The sequence below is a fragment of the Pelodiscus sinensis genome, chromosome 5 (assembly GCF_052426305.1).
Source record: "Pelodiscus sinensis isolate ZL-2025 chromosome 5, ASM5242630v1, whole genome shotgun sequence".
NCBI classification, from domain to species: domain Eukaryota; kingdom Metazoa; phylum Chordata; order Testudines; family Trionychidae; genus Pelodiscus; species Pelodiscus sinensis.
The window spans coordinates 34,446,179-34,458,301 of NC_143056.1; the positions used below are offsets into that span (position 1 = coordinate 34,446,179).

Consider the following 12,123-nt stretch of genomic DNA (forward strand, 5'->3'; position numbering starts at 1 on the left):
CCACAGGGTTTGATTTAGCTCATTATAAAGCAAGTGTCACACTTTAATTTTGGATGGATTTTAAACCACTTTTCCCTTACCCGCAAACTCAGGGATAGTGATTCAGAGTTAAGATTTGGGTTCAGGTCCAGCTCTTCTAAAAATGAAGTAGAAATGCCAGTAGAAAGATACTTAAAAAAAAAAATAAAAAAAAAATAAACCAAATCAGAAGAAACTTTTGCAACATTGGGCAAGAGCAGTTACTGTCCTAGTACTTGCCCTTGGTTAATTTCAGCCAAACACTGTCCTCCACAGTTCATGGGGAAGGGAAGACAATATTCTAGTGACTTACTGATAATCAGGGTGGAAAACGAGGTTAGCTGCTTTGCCTGAAGCATTATGCTATTAAGCATTGGCTCAAGAACTATATATTAATTTCACACACCCCCTCTTACATCCGCAATGAAATTTACTTTGGCAGATTAGTTAGGGAATGCATAACTGAGTTTGCCAAATTAGTACTGCTGCTCATTATCAAGAGAGTTATTGGTGAAGTTAGCTGAGTCACCTGAGGTCTCTGGTGCATCTCCAAAGATACTATGTGAGATACATCATGGAAGAATTTGGTTTGTGTTAGTGTGCTGATCACAAGCTATATTAGCTTAAAACTATTCTTCTCTTTTCAAATGAACCTTGGGAAAGGCTGCAACATCAGTTAATTCATTTCTTTCACTCTTATTTTTTTCTGTATTAGAAGACATATTCATACAACACCAAAGCTATGTGAACTTCCTATTCTATGTTATGTTATGTTTGTTTTTCACGCCAGGCACATGAAGTCATCATTCTGCATTCATGTACCTGGAGCTAAAAATAAAACAATAAATCACATAGGGATATTAAAATGTCTCTTTGAAGCACTCACAGTGAATTTCCCAATTTTTTTTCAATCTTGGGGAAAAAACCCTGATCAGCAGCTGGCATAAAGAAGAAATTCCAACATTTTAGTATATAGTAGTTCCCAGTAAATTATGGACATTTTTACACTTCCTATTTAAAGCATTTGGTAATTTTCTGAGACGGGATACCAGACTAATTGGATCATATGTTTCTTCCTCTATGTAAAATAATAAGAATATTGATTTTACCTAAATCAATCATTGCATGGTTCAATAAAGAACCTTCTGTGGGATTGCACAGGTGTAAGTGTGATCAGAGTTTGAGAAGCAGGTTTTATCTAATACAGTAATATTTATGACTTCTCAGTTATTAGAGACCTCAGAAATGCTTGGTTGCTGGTGGTTCTTTGAGCTGCCTGTTTACATGAGGAGTGCACAGAGGTTATCAATCACTAGTTTTATTGTTTCCGTAATGAAGGAAGGGCTAGTAAGAGTGTGAGAGTACCCTAACATGCGAGAAGGAAATAAAACATCCACTGATAGCAGCCAAACAACTCACATGTGTGGGATACAAGTTGTTAGAGCCTGATGCTAGCACTGCCAAATTGTGGGGATGTTTGGGGCTGGCTCAAGGCTCCAGATCTAGACATTTCATCTATGACCAATCTCTGATTCTGTGACATACAATACAAATGTGGTGTTATTCTACAGTGAAAATTTCATTCTTTCCTCAGCGTGTTTTTGTTTGTTTGTTTTCTGGAAAGGTTGGTGAAATAAAAGCCCATGCGGCTGAATGGAAGGCCAATGTGACTGCTGAATTCAGGGAAACCCGGAGGCGGCTCAGTGTGGAGATCCATGACAAGCTTCAAAGGGCAGCCACCATTCGGAGCATGGAGCGTAGGCGCCTAGGGTTGGACCAGAGAGCCCACTCACTGGATATGCTCTCTCCAGAGAAGCGCTCTGTCTTTGCTGCCTTGGAGACAGGACGCTTCAAGGCCTCATCTCAGGAAAGCATCAACAACAGACCTAACAACCTGCGCCTTAAAGGGACAGAACAGCTCAACAAGCACGGGCAGGGGTCATCTGAGGACAACATCGTCAACAAGTTTGGCTCCTCGTCCAAGCTGACCAAAAGGAAAAACAAAGACCTGAAAAAAAGTATCCCCGAGGATGTGCGGAAAATTTATGAGACCTTCCGACACTACTCCTTGGATGAAGAGAAAAAAGAAGAGGAGAATGAGAAGATGTGTAACTCAGAGAACTCTTCTAGCACTGCTATTCTGACCAGCTGTATTCAGCAGCACTTGGACCTGGAAAATGGAACTATCCCCACCGAAACCAAAGAAAGGGAACAAGAAAACAAAACATTACTTGAAGACAGAAATTAAATGTAAAAGACACTTAACTTTAATTAACTAATGTTAGTGTTTTTATATACATACATATATATATATATATATACATATATATATTGAGACACGTGCCTTATACAGACTCCTTATTCAGTCTGAATTACATAGCATCGAAGAATATTTCACTGTGCCATAATGACTGAAGATTGCTCTGCCAAAATGAATCAGAAACACAGCACTGGAGAGTGGCATCAGAAAGCAACACATGGGGAACTTCAGCCTGTGTAAAATTACAATGGCAAAATGCAAAGGGAGAAACTTACCATGGCAATACAGCTGGAATGCTACTGCCATGTCATACTGTTTGCAAAGGACAGCTATGTTAGAGAACCTGTGGGAGGGTGAAAAAAAAAAGAAGCAAGACTGGTGAATCTTCTAAATTGATCATGGCTTCCCTGAGCCTCCCTCTGGTGATTGAAAAGAGGAGAAATGATTGGGATCAACTAACAACTTTCAATAAGGATGAGTTTACATTTTGGCACGTGATCCAAGCTAGTTTCAGTTTTAAAATCAGATGTATTATCTTTCTAAAATCCAAAAGCATGTCCCTGGACCTGGAAGTCAGTTGGTCATTGGTTGTGAAATCAAAGTAAACATAATATTAAAGGATGGGATTGCTTTTTCCATTAAAAAACCCCACAAAAATACAGAAAAAAAAATTCTTCCCTCCGAGGAAGTAGCTGATATAAACTCAAAAACTCTGAATAAACAAGTTCAAACACTACATGATGTAAAAGAGGAGGAAAAAAATATACGTGTTTTGCTTGGCTCATCAAATTGTGGGCCAATTTTTTAAAAAATATTTCTTGTTCACACTTTATATCACTGAAGCAAGTTCAGTTTTAATGCTGTAATACTACAAAGACAGAAAGAAAGCTATGGCCTTTGCATGACGTCAGCAACTGGCTGTTCTCTGTAGCTCAACTGGAATTTTAAAGAGTAGACTTAAGAGCATTTACAATACTAAAATGAGGACCAGAGCAACCTTAGTATCTCAGGGCCATATGTCCCTTTTGATGGGTTAGGGTTTAGACAGGAGCTGGTCATACCCTCCAAAAACAAACAAAAACCCTCCCCCGACCCCTCAGAAACAAAAGTTGAAAAAGAAGAAAATAACCAACAGAAGATGATGAAATATGATGGAAATATTTTAAGTGCTTATAGCTTTAAGTGCCATTAATACCATCTTATTTTGTAACTTTTTAAATAAGTATTTTGACTAATTTATTTGATTTCTTTCTCTTTCAGTTTATTTTCTTTATTTGATATTTGCTCTAAATCCCTTTCCTCACTGGACTCCAAACACAAACTCTGTGTGTGTGTTGAGACAATGAAACACAACCAAAATGTGAGAGTTTTGTGTCTGTCGCTGTGACTGGACATTTGAATATGGGAAGCACATATGTCTTCAGATTTCAAAGTGAATGTTAAGAGAAAAGACTGTGAAATAATTCATGGGAATTGCAAAGGCGTTCAGTCTATGTATGGTGCGTTGCTTGCCATTACAAACCAGAGATTTTTGCATGCTGGAAACGAGACATAAGTAATTGCACAGTTTATCCTCCCCAAACCTTCCTCTCCACAAAATTCTCAAATTGCTCATCATGCAAAGTGCTCCAATTATAACAGCATTCCTTGTAGGTTTGCTGCTAAAGTAAATGTGAGATAGGCTCCAGACACATTTTGAGTTTTGCTGCATATTCATACTACCAAGGACTTCCCACTCATGTGGGCAAAGTTTTTCAGAAGTGCATGCCAATAACTGTCTGCACGTAAATGCAAACAATTTTTTTGTTTACATGTTCTGAGATATCATGTGCAAATGGCCACTTAAACATGTGACATTTGCATACACTGTTACCCGAGCTGTGAATATGTATGTGGTAATTGCACATGAAAATGATTAGTGTGAATATTTACCTATGCAGCTGTTTGTGCACAATTTGCAACTCTGAGCTCAAAGTCACTGCTGCAGGAGGCAAAAGGAACTCTGAGTATGTTCTTTCCTTACGGAGTCAAAGCACCTGAAAAACTGTGTCCTAACTTAAATTGGTTATGAAAACCAGCTGTCCAAAAATGAAGGATGAAAAATTACAGGGAGAGCGAGTATAAAATGGATTTTGCTTTGTCCCCGATGAATCTGGTAAGGCTAGATTCTGGCTTGTGTGGAGGAGCCGTGCTCTGTAGCCAGAGACCCCAGGAAGCATTGTGGCTGGTTCAGCTGGGATTGCTCCAATTGTGGGCATACCAGAGCAGGAGCTCTGCTACCCTCTGAATGGGTACAGTATGCACACCCTTCTTTAGCAGATCAGTGCAGAGGGCAGAGGTACATGGCCATGCTCAAATCCCAGACCTTTTCCACAGAGAGCAGGATCTATCTAAGGAATGCAAGTGCTTGTGCCCGCTCCTCCCCCCACTCTGGTGGACACCAAATATGGCCCCTAATCAGGATTTTAATATGCACAATACCACATACTAACACATACTTTGCTATCTCATTTTGAAATAAGTGGTATCATACTGCGTTGGCTATATAGGCCCCACACAGATAAATCACGCAGGACTTTGTATCTGGACCCATTAATATTCATGTTTTTTTCCGATCTGGGGTTTTATGAAATTAGAAACTAGCTCCAAACGTCAGATCTGGGTTTGGATTCCAGACAACGTTAAGGGATATCCAGATCTGGTGTTTGGGTCCTTCTCTGATTAAAGTGCTGTCTGGAAACACTATTTGCACTTTATTTGTTTGCTCTCCTGGAACTGAAGGAGGATTCCCAAAGCTTAGAGTACAGTGGTAGTAATTTGTGTTGCTTAGCCAGTGTAAAAAACTATCCCCAGTCTGATCACTCTCCTAAACCATACTGTATGGTCTACAGAAAAGCTCCCTGCGTAACTTCCCTGCTAATAAGATATGAGTTACCCTATGTCTACAGTGCACAACTTTTCTGGGATACTGGAGGTATCCCAGAAAAGCTACGCCGCGTCCAAGGAACATGTCTGCTTTTTTGGAACAGTAGCTGAAAAAGCGGACACATTCTTTCAGCATCCCTGTATTCCTCATTGTATGAGGAAGAAGGGATGTTCCGAAAGAGGAGATTTTTCAGAAATTTGGCCCTGTGTAGATGGGCCAAATTTCGGAAAAGCCTCTTTCGGAAAAAAAAGATATGCAAATTGCGGTTCGTAATTTGTGTATCTTTTTCTGACTTTTCTTTGCAATCTAGACATAGCCTTAGTCCAACAAGGTCCATTTACTCTGTGCAGGGTCAGTGAAAGTCAGTGTCAGATTAGTTATTCTTTCTAGTACTGCCCTCCTCTTTCCCATGTGGTCATGCAAGCTGACAGTTTGGGGAAGCTCTTGCAATGTACATCAGCATAAAAACTTTAATTGAATGGATGCAGTGTTGCCAAATTCAGACCTAATGTAAGCAGGCACAGCTCTTCTGAGAGAGAGGACTGGATGATCTAAAATGTATTATACCTCTATGATTGCATGATCCTTTGTGTTTACTACGGTATTCATGTTCTAACTGTGCTTATGCCTCCCCTTAATTGCTGCTGAGCCATAAGCTACGCATAATTCCTGAACTGACATTTCATTAGGGACTGTCTTTGGCATCTACCAGTTTTGAATGTTTTTGATCTAGGAACAAAGGGTGATGCAAAATAAGATTCCAATGAGATACTAAGCAGAACATTGGATGACCTTTCACATGAAAGGCCTGGCCACAAAAAATAGAGAATTCTATTCCGCACCCTCTGCCAGTCTTGTCTACTAATAGGGACCCTCTCATCTGATTGCTTTCATTGCAATCAGGCATTGAACAGTAAGTAGTTTAATATACATTATTTGGATGATAACGTAGAGAGGGTGGAAGTGACTGCACAAAAAGCCAGAATGAAATTTCTAATCAGTTGATCTTATGTCATAAAATCCTGATATGCTTCTTCTGTTTTGAAGCACATCCTTTGCATATAGCAGTTTGGGAAACCATCTCAGTTGTAACATTAACTAGTAGCATAGCTAAAATCCATGTCCTCTTGTTTTCATCACTTGTATAAAAGCTTTTAATGTTATTTCTGGTGGAATTGTTGCACTATTATTGAATGTTTAAATGATATATGGGCTGAACCCAAACCCAAACTCATACCTCTAGGCTGCTGGTTCCCAGCAACGCTACCAGGATTGGAAGAACAAAGGGATGACTTAAATCCATTTTGTTCCCTGATTCTGTACTGAGCATACTATGGCTAGACATGAGAATCTGACAAACTACTAAGGAAATTGTCTTTAGTCGCAGCCTCCAAATCCAGGAAGTGGAATCACATGTGTCTTTTCCTACAGATTTTAGCCCACCCTGCTCCAGTTTACATTCACTCTTGTGCAGGAAGATTCTGATGTTTCCCCCTGGAGATCCTGTTGAAACACTAATCATTGTTAGCATATTACAAGCAACTGGATTGCCAGGTGGCTCCATTCCATTCCAGTCCCTGGCAATATTTGCATGAGCATCTGGCTGTTTTGAGAAAGGGTTTTAACTTCATCCATGAGAGATTTGCCATGAGTTTAATTCACCTTTTCACAGATGATATGGGTTATTAGAAACACTCATTATAAATGAATGGTTACAGTGATTTAAAGTCATTTAATCCTATTTTGGGGACTGGGTGACTTCATAAATCACCCAATCTTTTGCTGTCTGAGTTTATGATGTTTCCAGAAACTCTTGGTGGAGTTACGTGCTTGCTTGTTAAATCAGTGCAGCCCCTCCCTTGTCTCTGTATTTTATATATGTGTTGCTAATGTAGGAAGAGTGTTGCTCATGTCCATTTCTTACTCAACACTGGAGATTCCTCCCTAAACCAGAAGAAAGAAAAGCAGGGCTGTGTATTTGTGTTGGGACAAGCCCTGAGAAGCCTGCATTTCTCTATGTGTTTTTGTATACATTATTTATGGGCTTTTTTTTGCTTCCACTGCTCATTTATTGTGCCAAAACAACATGGGATCTGCTGCTGAGGCTTTTTCCACCATCCAGGAAACAACTAGAGTTTGCATTATTTAGCATATTATCATGGAGAAACAATAGCGCCTCAGTGATGTGCTTTCCAGGAAAGTGCATGCCACTTGGAGGCTGGCTAATTCCCAGGATTTTGGGAGAGTCACTAGAAGTCTGTTGCTGCTTTGGACCTGCTGTTTTTAAACCCATCTACAAGATGTCATGCATACTTAATAGCATGGGATCAAATCAGTAATAAATACAGCTCTGTAAATGGGTTATGAGGCAATACAATATCCATAGCAAAAAGGAAACACATACAAATCAACATAGCTACCTGAACCTCAAAGATATTCCCCCAGTCCACAGCATGCAACTACTTGGCTGGAATAGATAGGGGAAAGAGCTTAGACCCAAATCCTCAAAGGTACTTACTTAGGTCCCTAACTCCCACTGATTTCCATAAGAGTTAGGCAACTAAATACCTTTGAAGATTTGGGCCTTAGTATCTTTCTATTCTGTTTTTCTCATTGTTGTCTCTTTTTCACTGATACGATACAACAACATAATCATGATGACCAATGTTGCATCATCTCATTTAAATCAAATGCTATCAAGGTGCCAGTGTGAATGTCAAGCTGGAATAGTTTTAAAGGAGTAGAGACATGTTGGAGCTGGGCTGGAATAAGTCATGTTAATCACAGGTCCCATTCACATTGCTTATAGGTACTTGGGAACAACATGCAATTTAAATAATTGTAAATAAAACCCTGTGCACACGCACTTCATACTAGCACATCTATGCAGTTCTTGTACAAAACTTGAATGGTGATGTCCCTCGCCATATGTAGTTAGTTCCCTTTTAAATCTCTGTGCTAGCACATGGCAGTATGCAGATCACATATTAGCCTCGTGTTCTCAGTTTGAGATTTAGATGCTGCTTATTTAGCAGAAAAGGGACATCATTGTAGCAGGTGCCTGTCTAGACAAATGAGCTTTGGCTTTCCAGTTGGAGCTCCTGAAGGGTAAATCACTAGCAGGTCTCCATCCTTTTGTGGATGTGTGAGAGGGAATATTTTTCTCTCCAGAATCTATTCCGCCCATACACATTCCCTCCTCATAAGAGCTGTGTACTTGGACAGAAAAGCTTAATGGTGCCTCTTATGATATGCAAACCAAACCTACCAGCCTTCAGATAATTCCTTAGCTATTTCACAGATCCCAGAGCAGTGAACTAGATTACAAGCTATAATCAGAATTAGGTAGGATTTTGGCTTCTGAAGTGAAACTGCCTTACAGTTGGAGTGGGTTTAACTCCAGTGTCCCAATTGAGACCCATGTGATAGATATGGACTCAAATCACAAAGTTCATATTCAGATGTAAGCTGGGACTGAATTGTGTCAGAATTCTAAAGGTGTTTCACTCTGATGTTCTGGACTCAGCTTTGAAAATCTGGTTTGAAGTTTTGAGATGTGGATCTGATAGAGACTTCCTTAGATTTTGGGTGTGGGGATCTGCGTGTGGGTTTTGGATCAAATTTGTCTGTTTCTGGCCCACTTCAGATTAATAATATAATAGTCATAATTAATAATTAAATACACTTGCAGAGATATTCTACCTGTTTTTTTCTCTTTCTTTCTGTAAGATTTCATGGTGCTTAGGAAGGCATTTTCAAAAGAAAGAGGCATTCATAAATGTCATTAGCCAGGGTACTAAGCGGAATGTGCTTGTACCATCTAATAAGTTTTGCTGCTATTGTCTTTATTTTATGATGTAATGTTTTTCAATGATGGGAAAAATTGCAACAAAGACCTTCTGGAGGCTACAATCACTTTTCCTGTTGTTCTTTCTTTCTCACTTATTCAAACTCCTGGCAAAGACAGAGGTGTTATTGTTAGGGCACTGATCTCCCTTTTGCATACAGTGATGAAAAGCCAATGTGTAACTGAAATTATCAGCATCACCTGCTTTGCATTTTCATGTTACCCCAGCCATGTTTGTTATTTGTTTTCTCTTCTGTGTCTCTAATACATGTAGTGGTGGTGAGCGAAGGATTATGCTCTGAAGGAGGAGGGATGGCACAAATCTGCTCACATGAGGGAAATACAAAAGGTCAGTATTTTGTAGAGGAACTCCTAAGCCAACATGATGTTGGAAGGTTCTACATGTGACAAGTAACAGGAGAAATCAGTAGGTGAAGAAGTCAAAGGTCAGAAATTTGGAGGGATCAGAGATATGCTTTCCAGGAAAGTGCATACCTGGATATCATTTGGGGACTAGCTAGCCCCCAAATCTTGGGAATGTCATTATCAGTCTGTTGTTTTAGTTTACATGGAATAACAGGGCCAAAGGTATCACATAGCCCAGTCACCGTCCAACATGAAATAGTGTTAAACAAGATCTGGGGTTTGATATGCAGAGCTCTCAGGCTGCTGCTCAATACCATCACAAATACACTATAAAATTCAGATCCTGAGGTAGAATTTTCTTCTTTGAAACACACAAAAAGAATCAAAAGAACATTGAAGGTAAAGAACATCGAAGTGAAAATGGATTGTTTGCACAAAGCAATCAAAACCTATCAAACTCTTTTTGGAGACACTGAATACCAGTTAAAGTCTGAGAGTGTTAGTAACCTTCTTGTCGTAGAATAAACAGACACTGAAAGAGAAGAAGAGAGAGGACAGTACAGATGAGGGAAATATAGCTTTTGCTGATGTTGTCATGGATATAGTGTGGCTGGTCAGGCATGGATGGATGCATTGGGCTGGCAGGTTGACCACAATATCCATTGTTTTAGACCCAGGTTCACCTCCTCAGTCATGGATATTTCTGGTTGCTCTGGTCAAGTCCCTCTCCTTTATTGAGCCTTCTCAGGCTGAGCAGAGCTGAATGGACTGTCTTGTCTCCCCATGCATTGCCATTGATTTCAGGAGCAGGTGAAAAGCTTAGAGAAAGAGAGATAGGCTGGGAAGAAAGGAGCATGCAAGGGAGGGGGTAGGCAGAGCAGGAGCTCACATGTCAGGTTGGGATCCTTACTGCTGCAAGAATGATGGTCAAGTGTCACCTTTAAAGCCTAGTGCCAGGGTAACAATTGTTCCACTGCAGCCATGGTAATGATAAAAGTTATTGTTGTGTTCTCCCTCAAGGTCTCTTTTTAAGGATCACAAACAGGCAATGGGTGCAATAGTCCATCCTCTCACTATTTTATCCACCAAATAGGCTTAATTTCTGTCACACCAGTTTTGGTTCTTTGAATTCTGCTTTCCTGCTCCTCTTGTTTACCAGGCACCCTCTTTAAGAGAGTCCTCCAGCCCTTGGCCCTCTCTGTTTAAACTAGTGGAGTCTTTCTATCTCCTTTCATATCTTTTCTTAATCAGTTTCATATAACAGGTCTTTGTGATAATTCATAACTGTTACCCACTTTTCACCAGTTTAGCTGACAGTGAGGCCCACTTATCATAACAAGTCATTATGGCTGACAGGATGGAAAGTTGTTCCCTCCTGTGAGGCAGAGTGAAGGTCCAGGACTTGCAGTGAATCCTGATTTGCTTCTTTGCCTCCTGCTGGGTGTTGCTTCATTTTCTTCAGCCTGCCTTCCAGATGGAACCTGTTTTCCCTTGCTGTTACCTATGTTCTGTCTCCTTCATGATGAGAAGCAGAAGCTAGTTGTTCCTGGCATGCACTCCAGCCTCTTTCATGCAGGCAGGGTGTGTGAGGCACTTCCCGGCACTTATAGAGAGTTGGAATCTGGGAAGAGGTGGAGTCATCTTTCCTGGAAAATGTAGAAACTAAGAACAGAGATGTGTGGTAACTCTGGAATACCTCTATCCCACTACAGGACCTCAGAGCAGGCTCCTCACACCACGGGGTTTTCTAAAGCAGAATTGGCTTCACATGGATTGAGGTTTTACACAATGACCACTGTCCTTGAAACTTACAATGTGGCAAATGCACAAAAGTTCTATTAAAAATGTATAATAGAACTAGGATACCAAAATGGAGCACAGTGTGAAAGAGTAGGTCACGCAGACTTCATAGCATATTGCCTGGCCAGGTAGGTGCCAGCTCATGGTCCAAAAAGAACAGAAATATATCCTAATACTTCAGATCCATGTTATTTCCACAGAGACTTCTGTAACTTTTCCCCAGCCCTGGGGTACCCAGGGAGGCTGTGCCTATGCTGTTGACCACTCACCACAGGCCTAATGAAGGCTGGGTGTCAAGATGGGTCCCTGTTGCTCTGTTAAAGAAGGCAGTGCCTCTGGGGAGGAAACCTTAGATGCTATGGCCCTAGACCAGGATTGTGGGGAAGAACTAGAGACTGTAGAGAACAAGCAGTGGGAAGGGGACAGTGTTTGGGATCTGATGAGAAAGGGGGTGATTGAGAGGTGGGTCCTATTACAGTGATTTAAATAACAATTAGCCCTTCTCCCCAAATCCAGATCATCTGCCACAGTTTTGGGGTTAACTGCTCCTCTAGCTTTTCCATGGTTTGCTTAAGAAACACCATGTAGAACTCAGGCCTCTTCAGTCACAGGATTCTGCCCTTAAGTGTCATGATTGCTAATGCTCATGAAAAGTCACTTGTTTTCCCCCATGGGGAATTTGACCCATTTCATAGTTCCTCAAAGCCTTGCAGCAGATTATTTGGTTACAACTTCCTGTCAACTGTTGGGGTCAAAATGTGGGTTTCTGGCCCATTACAGATTGGGTCAATCTACCACATGTTCTTTCTTTGTCTCTTGGTTTTGAACCTAGTCTGAACCTGAGTATACACATCTCCTCAGTGCAGGCAGCACTTCTCTGGTGTTGTTTACCTGTCCCAGCATCAA

The 12,123-nt window shown here is 40.6% G+C and overlaps 1 protein-coding gene across 1 annotated transcript in view; it reads left to right on the forward strand.

Moving 5' to 3' along the window:
• The window catches only part of KCNK10 (potassium two pore domain channel subfamily K member 10), a 114,521-nt gene extending 105,413 nt beyond the window's left edge, over positions 1–9,108 (forward strand). Inside the window, exon 7 of the mRNA XM_075926750.2 lies at positions 1,643–9,108. Within this exon, the coding sequence (XP_075782865.1) occupies positions 1,643–2,266 (624 nt within the window). The 3' untranslated portion in view covers positions 2,267–9,108. The remainder of the gene's footprint in view (positions 1–1,642) is intronic.
• Positions 9,109–12,123: the final 3,015 nt, after the last annotated feature.